The sequence below is a fragment of the Eschrichtius robustus genome, chromosome 11, assembly GCF_028021215.1.
Source record: "Eschrichtius robustus isolate mEscRob2 chromosome 11, mEscRob2.pri, whole genome shotgun sequence".
Classification (NCBI taxonomy): Eukaryota; Metazoa; Chordata; class Mammalia; order Artiodactyla; family Eschrichtiidae; genus Eschrichtius; species Eschrichtius robustus.
Genome location: NC_090834.1, coordinates 75,101,610 through 75,116,216, shown reverse-complemented (window position 1 = coordinate 75,116,216; position 14,607 = coordinate 75,101,610). Strand labels below are relative to the sequence as shown.

General features: G+C 51.6%; 1 protein-coding gene across 1 annotated transcript; it reads right to left on the bottom strand.

Moving 5' to 3' along the window:
- Positions 1-12,627: 12,627 nt before the first annotated feature.
- Positions 12,628-14,337, bottom strand: MYOD1 (myogenic differentiation 1). The gene is made up of 3 exons (XM_068556183.1): positions 13,708-14,337; positions 13,147-13,225; positions 12,628-12,878 (listed from the first exon to the last, which is right to left on the bottom strand). The coding sequence occupies exons 1-3, from the start codon at positions 14,335-14,337 to the stop codon at positions 12,628-12,630; spliced, it is 960 nt and encodes a 319-aa protein (XP_068412284.1).
- Between the last annotated feature and the right edge of the window lie 270 nt (positions 14,338-14,607).

The window sequence follows — 14,607 nt, the reverse complement described above, 5'->3', positions numbered from 1 at the left end:
GCTCCGCGATTGTTGCGGAGCTCCGCGGGGCCGAGAAAGGGTTCTCCGGGCTGGGCTCCGTCTGCGGGGCCGGCGGGCACTGACTCCGGTGCCTCTGCGCCCTGCTTGGGGCAGGCTCTTGGCTGTGCCGGCCGAGGCGAGGGGTCCGTGGCGGTCGGACCGGGGAGGCGGGGGTGGCGGGTCCGGGCGCGGCGAGGCAAGGCTGGTGAGGCCGGGGAGGCGAGGCGCGGAGCGGCCGCCGCCGCCGCCGCCGCCGCCGCGACGCCGCTGCTGCCGGGGCTGCTGCTCGGCTAGCTGGCTCGCTTGCTCGCTCGCGCGGTCCGCGTCCAGCCCGCCGCTCTCCGGACACTGGCACACGGCGCGCGCAGCCGCACTCGCCCCCGGAGGGAGGCGCCGCGCTGGGTCCTAAAACGCCCTGATTCCGCGCCCCCCTCCCAGCCCCCGCGCGGAGCCCGGCCTCCCTCAACCCCGGCGCTGGGGGCGCCAGCCCGGCACCGATCCTGCGGCTCCGGGGGACCCGCCGACGCTCCGCCCCCGGGGAGCGCCACTCAGTGGGCGGGGGCTCCCGGAGACGTCTCAACCCGCGCCCCAGGGTCAGACTGAGGTGAGAAGGGCGTCGGTACCCGCCTCTGTCTTTCCAAACTAGGGACTGTCTGATTCCCTAGTGAAACAAGACACCCCTGATCGCTATCAGAGAAACCTCGACCAGGACCAGTATTGACCGCTCCAAGCAGCTGTTCAATACCGACCCTTGCAGGGAACCTGGAGCCCCCATGACGCTTCCATAGGTACCCTCTTGCATGGATTCCAAAATAACACACCCCGCCCTCCGCTATACACAGCACACACCTGTACTAGGTTGTGTTGTCCTCTAAGCCCTCTACTAAAACCCCAATAATCTTGGACCCCTATTAACCTCTTTCGACCCTTTTCTGACCCTGGGCCCTTCTTAACTCCAGGCTGACCCTAGTCTCCCATGAGTGCCACAGCTCTGCCATCCTGATCCCAGCTCACTGATCCTCCCACACTAGCCCAGGATCCTTAGCTGAGGATCCCTTGCGAAAAGGGCCTTCTGTCCGTAGAGGTCAGAAGAAGCAACGGCCTCTAGTGGTCGCGAACACTGACAGCCCCCCTTTCTCCGTAGGGCTTTAGCTGCCCTGAATGGGAAGCTGATGCTGTGTCTGGGGGCTGGATAGGAGCAGCCCCCTGCTGTGATTCCTGGCTTCACAGTTGATCCTGTGGTGGGAGTTGCAGTTTGGGCCTCCGAGGCTTCCTGGACCATGTTTGCTGGTGGTGCCTCAGTTTACTCAACCGAGCAATCACTCCTTCACTCCTTACTTGTTCCAGGCTCTGTCCCAGGCACAAGGGCACAAAAGACCCTGCCCTTCAGGGGCTCCAGGCAGTCAGGGAAATGGGCAGGTGGGTCTGGGCAAGGCTGGGGAGGTCAGGCCCAGCTCCAGGGGTGGCCGCACTTGGAAAGAGACTTATTGATCCAAACCAGCCCAATCGAACACAAGGCTGCCTGGGCAAAGGGCTATTTAATTAAGAAGACATGAGGCTCTTATTTACCTGTCGGCACTTGCTAAGTGCGCAGACAGCTGTCCCTCGACACTGACCCACAGACCTGGTTGTGGGCCTGGGGATGAAGCTGTGTGGCAGACATCTTTCTCCTCAACTTGGCCCAGCGAAATCTGTGTGTGCTGGGGCAAAGGTTTGGAGGAATGGAGAGGTTTGGAGAGGGGCAAGGGGCAGAGCAAAAGATGAGGGGTGGGAGAAGGACAAGGGGAAAGACAGAGAGAGGCAGAGTTATGGCAGAAACAGGGGCAGAGATGGGCAGAGGCAAACAGAGAGCTGGAGTCTGGGGCCAGGATGGCACCTCCTCACTCCAGAGATTGATCTGTGTTCTTCTTATAAATGGGAGCTTCTTCCCCTTCAATAAAATTATTTCAGAGTAATACAGGGATGAGAGTGCGTTTCAGTGTCCCTCTCACCCTGACCATTGTGAGCCCTGTCCCCTACCCATGAGGAAGCCAGACCCAGTGCAGCTCAGCTTGGCTCAAATTCAGATTCCCAGGACACAGTTCTCTCAGAAAGTTCTGCCCCAATCCAAGGAGGTGATAAAACAGAGAAACGGAGTCCCCAGAAGGAACAGAAAAAGATGGACACAGAAAGATGGAGACATACACACACACACACACACACACACACACAGCTGGGAGAAATCAAGATGGGGAGACACAAGACAGAGGCCTCGCCAAACCTTCCCTTCCTTCCAGCCAGTTGTCTAGTCCCTCTTCTCCCCCAGGAAGCCTTCTGCGATTCTGCCAACCATAGGGGCCCAGGGTTCCACCTCTTCCCTCTCCTGCAGGACCACATGGATCAGAGTATGGCTCCCTAACCTTCACTATAGCTTATTTCATTTCCCAGTAAAAAAAGGACTATCAGCTCCTCCAAGGCTCCTTCTTGCTTGCTTCCTCCACAGTGCCCAGCGTACACTAGCTCCTCATTAAGGGCTGGATGATTTGAGAAAGGCCAGGAGAGAGGCTAGGATCCTAGCATCCTAGTGTCAGAGGCCATAGGAGTCTGGAGCCCTTAACCCAGGCTGAGTCAAAGGGAGACTTACCCAGGGTTTCTCGGGGAGTCAGTGCAGGGCCCACTCAAGCCACTACCCCATGGTGAGCCATAATGGGGAACTGAAGCATGCCCCAGATGGTGGGGAGAAGCAGAGGGAGAGGCAGAGAGAGGCCAAGGGCTCCTAGAAGGGGTAAAGTTGGGTTATTAGGAGCCCTGGTCAGGCCTGGCCCTGAAGGGCTAGTAAAAGAGGCAGGCCAGGGTTGGAGGGAGGGGGAGTGTGAAAGTGTATCTATCGCACCTAAAATCCCCTACGAGGCAAGCAGAGAAGGCTCAGAGGGAGGAGCCTTCCAGGTGGGAGAGGGTAGCTGCCCATGAGGTGCTCCACGCTGTCCCACTTTAGGATTCTCACCTTCATCCTTGATGACATCCCAGGCCCCAAAGGATCTCCCCCTTCTCTATCCTAAGCAGGGACACAAGAGTCCCTTCTCTCACTTCCCCTTCACACCGTAAGAAGGCTGGCATTTGCGGAAAGCCTAGAAAAATCAAAAGGGCAACATAGAAAAAAAAGGGGAAAAGCCCCAAAGAAATGGGTAGGGGTAGGGGTAGGGAGGGAGAATCGCTGAACTGAGCCTTAGCTTCTTACCAACAACCACTAACCACAGACCCTCAGCCCAGCTGAGAACCTCACCCCTTTCCACTTGTGAGCAGTCCCCCTTATTCATAGCCATTTGCCCCCTCCCTTGCAGAGGAAAGCTGTGGTCTCGTGCCAGAGGCTCTTTGGGATCACTGGCTGTTGAGGGGCGGGGAGCAGTGCAGGGTGCAGTGAACTACCAGTGGGGTGGTGTTATTCAGTGGCCAAGAGCAAAAACTCTTTAACCAAGGTACCTGTATTCAAATCCTAGCTCCACCATTGACAAGCTATGACCTTGGGCAAGTTATTCAATTTTTCTATATGTCAGTTTCTTTATCGATGGATATGAATAATAATAAGCCCTATATCATAACACCTCAGCTCTGTAATTTCTCTTGTTCAGGCTAGAGGAGGGGGCTGATGAGAGGGGCTGGAGGACGAGCTGGGGCTGGGTGTGGACAAGAAAAAGGTGAAGGGAGTCCTGAAGCCAAGTTTGGCCTATGTTCTCACACCTGGCATTTGCAGGCCTTAGATCTGGTCCTGCTAGGCTCTGGAACTGGCTTAAGTCCAACCCCCAGGCCTTGGTCCAGGTTGGCCCATGCCATATGCTCTCTCCCAGGCCCAGAGCCTTCACATTCCTGGTGGGTTGGGGTGCCATCTTGTGGCCACATCTGGAAATTAACCTAACCAGGGCACAGAGCCGGCTTTGGGGTGATAATAAACAGTGCTACCGGCAGGCTATCTTTTCCACAGATCAGAACTCCTCTCTCCAATGGACAAGGGAGAGTGAAACTAGAAGTGCCATAGTGGGAAACTGGGGACTGTGGCTGTCAGATCTATAGCTTGAGCACTGACCCTGATACCTAAGCTGGGAATGGGGTGTACAGTTGTTCCTTTTGTTCCTTCCTGTGACCCCTGGGCAAGTGGATCCCAGATCTCTTAGGCCAGGGGAAGTCTAGAAAGGGGCCAAGGTAAAGGATACTCCGGGGAAGTGTGGAGTTTGTCAATCTCTGCACATGTTGGACCAGATAATCCTTTGCTGTGGGCTGTCCTGTGCACTGTAGGCTGTTTAGCAGCATCCCTGGCCTCTGCCCACTAGATGTCAGTAGCACCCCTTCCCCATTCGTGACAATCAAAAAGGTCTATGGACACTGCCAAAGGTCCCTTGGGGAGTAAATCTCATTTTGCTGTTTACTAGCTGCGTAAACTCGTTACTTTCCCTCTGTAAGCTTCTGTTCCCTCATCTACGTAAAGGGAATAATATTTTGTGAGGATTCAATGAGATAGTGTCTCTCATTTAACTTCCTCTCCTTCCCTCTTCCCCCTCCCCTCGGACTGCCCACCGCCCCCAAACCCTCTGTGACCAGCCTTTACCCCATGTCTCCCTCATGGGCTCCTGCCATTCCCAGCAGCGTTGCTCCCTCAGAGTGGCAGTATGGCCCCTGGGGCAGAGCGTCAGCCCTCCCTGGGCTTGACTTGGGGGAAAATGGGCCTCAACACCTCGCCTCTCGCTGCTGGCTGTAGGAGGGAGGTGGGGAGCAGGGAACGATGATGGCTGTGGTGAGGGATGCACAAGGATGGTCAGGCGTGCATTATGTGTAAGAAGGACAGGTGCGCGTGGGCACTACTGCGAGAGTCCCTGGCAGGACCAGGTAGGAGCCGCTGAGTTCTCCCGGAAGCAGCTGGAGATGTGTGGCTGCCCCAAGCGTCTTCCTCCCTCTGCGACCCTTTATAGGAGCCTTGTGGGGTCTCCTGTGTGTGCTCCTGGTGGGCCCTCGTGCCTGAGTCAGCCTGCAGGTGAGCCTGGTTGGCAGTGTGCAGAGCTGGGTCCAGGTTCTATGAGGCCTGAAGTTTAGACATTTGGGGGAGGGGGTCACATTAAAAAAAAAAAAAGAGCAGAAAGTTGGGTACAAAAGTGAATATTTATTTAGGCTTTGAAATCAGGACCAAATGTAAATTTTAGAAAGCTGACAAATACTAAAAATGTTTAAAAATCCAGAAAAAATAGCTTCATATTGTTACTAACTGCTTGACACACCTACATAATACTTTTAAATAAGTTATATTTATTTGGAAGCATTCATAATGCCAACAAAAACAGTTGCAACTTTTTTTTGCAATTACAGAATGATGTTCAGTTAACAAAACCACATTCATTTTATTAAAGCTGTATCGAATACGACTGAAAATGAAAAAATCATCATCTTCCCCTATAGCTGTTTTTTCTGTGCACCAACATGAACCTGCGTTAAATTTCCATGCCACTTTACAGCTCCCATATTATATCAGGCAAGGTTTGTGGCTACTGAAAATACCACCGGGACAGGGCCACTTAAAGGTACATTCATGAAATGCACAGGACCCAGAGTAGCCAAAACAATCTTGAAGAAGAACAACGCTGGAGGACTCATACTTCCCCATTCAAAACTTACTACAAATCTACAGTAAACAGACTGTGTGCTACTGGCATAAGGGTAGACACACAGATCAATGGAATAGAATTGAGAGTCCAGAAATGAACCCATACTTTTAGTGACAATTAGTTTTTGCCAAGGGTGCCAAGACAATTCAATGAGGGAAAGAATAGTCTTTTCAACAAATAGTGCTGGGACAACTGGATATCCACATGCAAAAGAATGAAGTTGGATCCCTTCTTAACACCATATAGAAAAATCAACTGAAACTGGGTCAAATACCCAAATGTAGGCACTAAAATTATAAAGTGCTTCCTTGGATTAGGTCATGGTTTCTTAGATATGATGCCAAAAACACAAGCAGCAAAAGAAAAATATAGATAAATTGGACTCCAGCAACCACAAAAGACTTCTGTGCTTTAAAGGACAATATCAAGAAAGTAAAAAGACAACCCATAGGATGAGAGAAAATATTTGCAGACCACATATCTGATAAGGGTCTAGTATCTAGAATATATAAAGAACTCTCATAACTCAACAATAAAAAGACAAATAACCTCATTTTAAAATGGACATAGGATTTGAATAGAAATTTCTCCAGAGAAGATGTACAAATGGCCAATAAGCACATGACAAAATGCTAACATCATTAGTCGTTAGGGAAATGCAAATTAAAACCACAATGAGATACCCTTCACACCCACTAGGATTGCTAGATTAAAAAGACAAACAGTAACAGTGCTGTTGAGGATGCAAAGAAATTGGAACCCTCATTGCTGATGGGAATGTAAAATGGTGCAGCTGCTTTGGGGAAGACTTTGGCAGTTCCTCAAAAATTTAAACATAGAGTTATGATATACCCAGCAATTTCACTTTTAGGTATATACCCAAGAGAAGTAAAACCATATGTTTACATGAAAAGTTGTACATGAATGTTCATAGCAGCATCATTCATAATAGCTAAAAAAATGGAGACAAGCCAAATATCTATAACCTGATGAATGGATAAACAAAATATAATGTATCCATGCAGTAGAATATTATTCAGCTATAAAAAGGAATGAAGTACTGATACATGCTACAACATGGATGAACCTTGAAAACATGCTAAGTGAAGGAGGCCATACACAAAAGGCCACATAGCGTGTGATTCCATTCATATGAAATGTCCAGAATAGGCAAATCCATAGGGGCAGAAAATAGCTGAGATGTTGCCTTGGGCTAGGGGGAGAAAAGAGAGTGGGGAGTGACTGCTAAGGGGTACGGATTTCTTTGGGGAGTAATGTTCTGGAATTTGATAGTGGTGATGGTTGCACAAAGTTGTGAATATAATACAAACCACCGAATTGGAAACTTTAAAAGTGTGAGTTTTATGGTATGTAAATTATATCTCAAATTTGTTTTTAATTGGGAAAAGTTAAAGAAGGATCAGTAAACCAGAGGGCTATAAATAATTTGCTTATGCTAAGAAAAATCTGTCATGGTTCCAGCTCCCTTATCTGTAAAAGACCTATTTTGTTATCTTTTTCTTTGAAACGCTTTGAGTTACTAAAGAATTTCAGAACTGGGACATACCTTTTAAATTCACTAATTCATTACACAGAGAGAGAGAGCCCAAGTCCAAAAGGGTTAAATCACATTCCCAAGGTCTCAGAGTTGGTTAGGGGCACAGCCAGGCCTAGATCCCAGGAATTATGTGGTCATTGACATCATCTGGGACTTACTGCCCCCTGTTACTGGGAAAGTTCTATATGAATTAAAACTCACTGTTAAATGTTGTCTAAAAAATATTAAAAAGTTAACTGTACAAAAATGACCCTGTACTGTATAAAAATGACTATTAGACAGCGTCACATTTTTTTCCCCTTAGTACTAGTGAGTTGTGTGCAGAGGATTTAAGTGTTTTATAGATGAGAAAAAACTGAGCTAGAACCAAATTGTTTTTCCCATCATTAGCACCATCACCATTTTTGTCTTTTATCTTCCTCCTCACACTTTCTGCCTTGATAGTATGCATTATTGCATCTTGCTCTTTTTTCTTGCCTTTTTCAGTCTTGCCCACTCCTTTCCACTTGCATCAGGCTGTATATTCTTTAAGTGCCTCTTCAATGTGATTCTATAATATCATTCTCTATACAGAGAATTGAGAGCTAATTCAGATAATTCAGTCTCTCCTTCCAACGTGGTTGATCAAAACTTGTTTGATATCACTGATAATTTAGGGGATTTTCTTTCAGGCTCACCACTCTACTGGAAATGTCTATTGGAAATTGTGCCTAAAATGTACACTTTTAGGATTGTCAAATTTGGCAGAAACTCCATCAAGTTTCTTTCATCTGTGGACTGTAAGAGTTCAAGGTATATTGGGTTCTCCTGTGCGGTGACTAAATTTAAATGCTTTTAAATTGGCAGGGTTCATTTTAAAAGTTTGTTGATGCTAAGGTCTTATTATAGTGGCATATTATGAATTTTATTCTGTCTTTGCTGATGTCAGTATTTTGTGTTAGACCAGCAAAAAATTTAAATCGCTTTCCAGTATGTTCATATAATTCACTCTTCTTTGTTCATTAGATTATCAAACAATGCAAGAGGTTTTTCAATAATTCCATTAAAAAGTTATCACTTTCTTTTAATAAACTGCTTTTTGGTATGATCTAAATAGATGTTGGGGGTACAATTGTCTTCTCAATGTCAGAATCATTGTAATTTATTTCACTGTTCATTGTCATTACTTCTGTTTTATATTTCATTGATTTAAAATATATTCCACTAAACCCAAACGATGTATACCTTTCGAGGGGACCCCACCATGCCCATAAATGCCACCCAACACAGGGGGGAAGTCAGAATAGAGACAATGGTCATAACCAGTTGACTAAAATATTTTACTTTGGAAAATTTGAAAAGAAACTAGACCATGTGAACATATTTCTAGGGCTTTTCCCAGTGCCTTAGAAGAAGCTCATGCAAGGGACAAGGACCTGAAGCTTAAACTTCCTTGGCATCAAGGTACACCAGCCTCTGGTGGTATGCTCTGGGGACATGTGTGCTGTTGTATGAGCACGTGTGTGTACAGACATGCATATGTCTCTATGGAGAGCATGGCCCCGTGTCTCCTCAGATCCAGCCCAGGTGAAAATGGCCCCAAGAGCAGGGATGTTTCATCTGCACTGCAAATGGGGTTCAGCTAGATGTCCTCCCCCCTGCCCAGGCCAGTAGGGGACCTCAAATCCCATCATCCATGGGGTAATCCAAGCTCTAGCTGCTCCCCTCCCTTCTGATGCTCTCTCTCTCTCCTTCCTCTCTCCTTCCTTCCTCTGCAGAGGCTACAGGGCCGGGCAGCTGAGAGTGCAGTCTCTGGAGCTTCACTGCCTGGGTTCAAATCCTGCCTCATGATCTAAGCTGGTCCAGTTAGAGCTCTTCCCTGGAAATTTTCTAAATGGAGTTAAGCAGTGAGATCTGAGGTAATCCCCTGAGTTGCTGGAGAAAACCAATATGGACTAGGAGGGAGGGAAGGCAAGCAGAGGCAAGAAGGGGGATGTGTCGAAGAGCAAGAGGGGCTCCAATCCCGGCTCTCGAGGCCCACGGGTGCTGTGGTGCTTGCAGCGCTGCTCCCTTATGCGAACTGCCCTGCGTCCTTCCAACATACCCCCTGTGGGGTTTAACCTTTTTAAATTGGGTTTCTGTCCTGCACTAAATCTGTCCCTGTGACCTCTTCTTCTCCAGAGGTCTCCATCTTTGTAACAGCACCATCGTCCACTCTGAAGCAAACCAGAGCCTGAAGTCATCCTTGGCGCCTCCTTTTCCCTCCCTTCCTTAGGGCCTCCATGCACGAGGCTCTGTGAACAGTTCTGTAGGTTGTTCACTGAAAAAGCACACCTGGCCAAGCAGGTGGGTGGAGGCTGAAGTCCAGCCTGCTCTCTGTTTGCCTAGCCACGAACCCTGGTGCAGAGCAGTGTCCTTGGGAAAGAAGGGACACCTTTTTCTAATGCACACTAGCTCCCTATAGGCTATAGTAACCCTATAGGCTGCTGGGGCCTTCTTCTTATATGTGGTTGGTTCCCTCAGTACAGAAGCTCTGCCTCCTCTTCCCTTTGCCTGATTACCGTCTCATACCTCATTATCATCTCTCACTGCGCCCTTTACTTTTCCTTATGGAGTTTCTCATCATGTATAACATCTACAAATGTATTTATTCACTTGATTCTTTGTCTAATGGCTATTTCCCCAGTGGATTTTAAGCTGTGTGAGGGTAGGGACTGTGCCCTCAAGGTTCTCCATTGAACTGTCAACACCTACACTTTATCTGGCACAACTGTCTCTACGCCTGTGATTTCTCTCCCATCCCCAGTCACAATCCCAGTTCAGGCCATGTCATGTCTCCTCTGAGCAACCCTGGTGGCCTCCTGACAAGTCTTCCTGACTCAAGTCTTGTTCCCTCCTATCCATTCTGCCAATCCAGACTGGCCTTTCTAAAATACAGATATGTTTGTATCCTTTCCTTGGTTAGATTCCTCTATGGCTCCCTATTGCCTTTGGGATAAAGCCCAAATAAGGTCCAATGTGGCCCTGCCTCTGCCTTTTCCCCATTTCACCTCTGGCCCCTCCCTGTGAGCATTTTTGGCTCCGTGAAGGCACAGTTTGCTTTCTGTCACCTCTGGGCCTTTGCCCTTTTGCTATTTCCTCAGCTTGGAGCATCCTTATTTGGCTCCTCTTTCCTTACCTACTCCTTCAAGATTCTTATTAGGGGCTGCTTGCTGTCTATACCTTCTGTTCCTACTGCGTTCCTCTGCCACATACATCCCCATTATAGCACTTAATTCATCGTGATGTAACCAGCTGCTAAAAGATCCAGTCTCCCCAAATGTCTGGGTGCTTCCCAAGGTCAGGAACTGTGTCCACTGGTCTCTGTTTTCACCCAGCATGGGACCTGGCATCTGTTGAATGAATGAATTCATGAATGAGCCCCAAGGGGTCTCAAGGGAGTGTAAAGAACCCCAAGGCACATCTGGGGAAGCAGCCAGATGAAAAGCAGAGGATCATTAGTAACAGAGCAGCCCTGGGTGGCTCCCCAGGGGCCCTGCATTGGGGAGAGCAAAGGCTCTCCCAGAGCAGAGAGCAGATCCTCTGCTCTGCCTTCTGCCCTTATGTCTTGCTTGCATTCCCCAGGCCCTCTCCACACCCGCCCCTCTTTGGTAAGAAGAGCCCTTGAAAGTGGGCCTGTAGGGTTTTCAGGAAAAAAAGGATCTGTAGGAGTGGGATGTAAGGGGAACTGAGGTCCTGGTGACAAGTGTATGTGAATTAGGGGGTGGGGTTGGGCAGAACTTTTGCCAGGCCGTCCATCCAGGGGTACCCTCCCAGAGGTACCTCTGTGTGTGTGTGTGTGTGTGTGTGTGTGTGTGTGTGTCCCCTGTGTATGTCTGTGTGTGTGTGTGGGGGGTCTATGGGCACTGTGGATGTGTTGTCTTCTTTTGTTTCTCAAGACACAGTTCAAATGGCACCTCTTCCAGGAAGCCTTCCCCAGCCCCCTGGCTAAATCAATGGCCCCTCCTCTCCCCTTAGAGTGTTTACCGCTTGATAAGAGCACTGATGCCATCTGTGATGATGCAGGTTTGCATGTGCCCCTCTCTTTGCAGGCTCTGGGCTCCTGTCTTCTTATGCGATCTGACAATGCCAGGATGCTGTAAGTGCTGGGTTACTTCGAGTAGTCGCGTCTGTGCCTGTCTGGCCTTCTATGCATCCCCTTGTGATTACACCTATCGCTGAGAGCCTGGAAGTACCATACAGCTTACAATGCTGCTTCACACTCATTCAGTTTTTCCTCATAATGTTGTGAGCACCTTATCACATCCTCTACCCATGAGGATTCCGAGTCGCATCTGGGGGACATGACTTTCCAGTGATCCTTCTGGACACCATACCTGGCTTCACTCTGTGTGTATGGAGGGGCATGATTCTCAACCGTGTACGCACTTCAGAATCACCTGGGGAGCTTTTGAAAAATACTAATTCCTGGACGCGGGTGTCTGCGGCAGATACTTTAAATCAGAATCTCTGGGTGGTGGGACAGGCATGGATCTTTTATTAACTACTCAGATCGTTCTAATATCCATCCCGACAACGAGATGACCTGTGTGTGGTGACGTACATCATGGTCAGAAGAACCTCCTCACATAACAGAAACATACGCACCCCTCCCTCCCCCAACTTCCTCCTTGCAATCCGTCTGCGGCCTACAGGGGTCGCTGCGGTACAGGTGGCCCAGTTTGCGGATTTCCCCCCCCTTCAAAATCCTGCCCCCAACCTTAGCGAAAGCCGGAGCCACCGCGGTATAAATTAGCGTCTTTATTTCGAACACCTGAGCGAGCGCCCGCGGCTCGCCCGCCTGCCGTATAAACATACAAAGTCCCTGTCGCACCGCACACCATGCCTCAGAGATAAATACAGCCCTAGGGGCTCCTGCTCTGGCAAAGCAACTCTTATTTACAGGAATAGATTACAAAAGTATTACAAAAAGTGGTCCTGAACCGGGGGAGGGGGTGGGAGTGGTTACCGTTACAGCTGTTACACTTGGCAAGGGAGCGGCGGGAAAGAGCCGACGTCCCGAGGGCTCCCGAAAAGAGAGGCTACGCTCCTTTAAGCATCCGGGTGTCCGGGGGCAGGGCTTAGGTCTGCGTGGGTCCCACCCCCCATGGGGGAGGGGGCGAGGAAGAGGAAGGGCCTGGGCCCTCAAGGGTCAGCTCTGGCCCACGGAGTAACATCAAACGGCCATCGCAGCAGGTCTCAGGGAAGGGTGCTGCGTGGAGAAAAAGGACCGTGTCCTTGCCCTGGGGTGCGGAAACACACATCAGTTCCCCCGCCTCTCATACCTCCGGAGGGGTCGCTTTTAAAGCGCTGTTGGGAGGGGAGTTGGCATTTAAGCTCAATCCTTTGGGCGCGAGGGACCCTAAGGGCACCATCCCTCGGGCCCGAGGGCAGAGGCACCCCCCGAAGTGGCCGCCCAACTCCTCAGAGCACCTGGTAGATCGGGTTGGGGTTCGCGCCCGCTGGACACTGAGGGGCGGTGTCGGGGGAAGGGGTGGGGCTGCCGCGCTCGACCTCGCTCCCGGCGGCCGCCTCTTGCGGGCCTGGAGACGACGCCGGCGGCGCGTCGGCCAGCAGAAGAGCGGGCGCGGCGGGGCTCTCGGTGGAGATGCGCTCCACGATGCTGGACAGGCAGTCGAGGCTCGACACCGCAGCACTCTTCCCGGGCCGGGGTTCTGCGCGGGGAGGGGTAGATTAGTATGCAGAGGTGGAGCCGCAGACAAGTCTCCCACCTCTGGGCTCAGTGCTTTGGGGCAGACAGGAAACTGAGGACGGGCCAGATTCGGGAGGATCCCGCGAAATTTCAGGGTGAAAAAGGAGGGAAGTACATGCTTAGTATTTCATTCCCTGTACCATCTCCCAGGATGGAGGCGAGGAGGTCCTAGGTAAAGAGAAGCCAGGGCAGCTCAAAAGGGAATGTGGGAAGGAGGCGCGAATACGCACCGTTGGGCGCCTCGCTGTAGTAGGTGCCGTCGTAGCAGTTCCGCCGCCGGGCACCGCTCGGGGGGCCGCTGTAGTCCATCTGCAAACGGCAAGGGCTACCGAGTCAGGCCCGGGAACCGCGCGGGGTCGAAGCATCACTCCCTGCAGCCGCCCCCTCTCCAACTCCCTAAGTCTCAGCCACGAGAGTTCCGGGCCCGGATCTGGCCGGGTTGGGGAGTAAGGGTGGGCAGGAGCTGTCTGCAGCATGCCGGGCCAAATAGAAGGCAAACAGTCACCTAGGAGCACAAATCTGCATGGGATAAGTGGAGAAAACGACACGATCTTCGTGTCGGCCCAGCAGTGTTCTAATAGCGCCCCCAATCCGGTGGATTACATCCGTCCCGTGCACCTCCAAAGCACTAGGCCACCCCAGTGACAGCTGCCTGGGGCACCGGGGGTCCACTCTCGGGAAGGTTCCCCGCCCAACCCTCACACCAGAGGGTCCGCTCCCCGCCCTCGGAAACACATTCCTGATATACCAAGAGCTGCGCTCACTTCTCTAGCCCAGCGTCCTGGCCTTACCATGCCGTCGGAGCAATTGGAGCGCGGACTGGACGCGTCCGAGTCGCCGCTGTAGTGCTCGCCGCCGCGGCCTGGGGGCAAAGGGCCAGGCGCGTAAAAGGCAGCGGCAGCACCAGGGGGCGCGGCGTCCTGGTCGCGAAGCAGCGCCTGCAGACCCTCGATATAGCGGATGGCGTTGCGCAGGATCTCCACCTTGGGCAGCCGCTGGTTTGGGTTGCTAGACGTGCAGCGCTTGAGCGTCTCGAAGGCCTCGTTGACTTTGCTCAGGCGGCGCCGCTCGCGCATGGTAGCGGCCTTGCGGCGGTCCGCGTTAGTGGTCTTGCGTTTGCACGCCTTGCAGGCCCACAGTAGACAGCGGCCCGCCTGGTGGTGCCCGCTGGGCGCGCGCACATGCTCATCCTCGCGCGCGCCCGGCACCGGGTGCGCGGCCGCAGGGAAGTGCGAGTGTTCCTCGGGCTTCAGGAGCGCGCCCACGTGCACGAGGCGCGGATCCAGGTCCTCGAAGAAGCGCAGGTCCGGGGAGTCGAAACACGGGTCATCATAGAAGTCGTCCGCTGTTGCAAAGTTGCAGAGAGAGCCGTCGGGGCCCGTCAAATCTACGTCTCGGATCGGCGGCGAAAGCAGCTCCATATCCCGGCGAGGGGCGGCGCAGTCCTGGCTTTGCCCAATCCCGGCGGCAGGGGTTGCCAGAAACTTTCTGCGGCTCCGGAGCACAGGCAGTGCGATAGCAAAGTACTGAGGGTCTGAATGTACACCCAGCTGTCCCCCACCCTGCCCTGTCCTGTCCCGCCTGACCAACGGACGGCGAGGAGAGTGGCGGCAGCGCCCTGGGACTTCCCCACCCCTACCTTCAAGCCAGGCTCCCGGGGCTATTTATTCCGTAGTAGCCTAAGGGCCCCC

Coding starts and splice junctions, on each gene's coding strand:
- MYOD1 (XM_068556183.1), bottom strand. CDS start 14,337: ATGGAGCTGCTTTCGCCGCCGATCCGAGACGTAGATTTGACGGGCCCC. Junction 13,226..13,707: donor CCAATTGCTCCGACGGCATG/GTAAGGCCAGGA, acceptor TGCCGTTTGCAG/ATGGACTACAGCGGCCCCCC. Junction 12,879..13,146: donor CTACAGCGAGGCGCCCAACG/GTGCGTATTCGC, acceptor CTCCCCGCGCAG/AACCCCGGCCCGGGAAGAGT.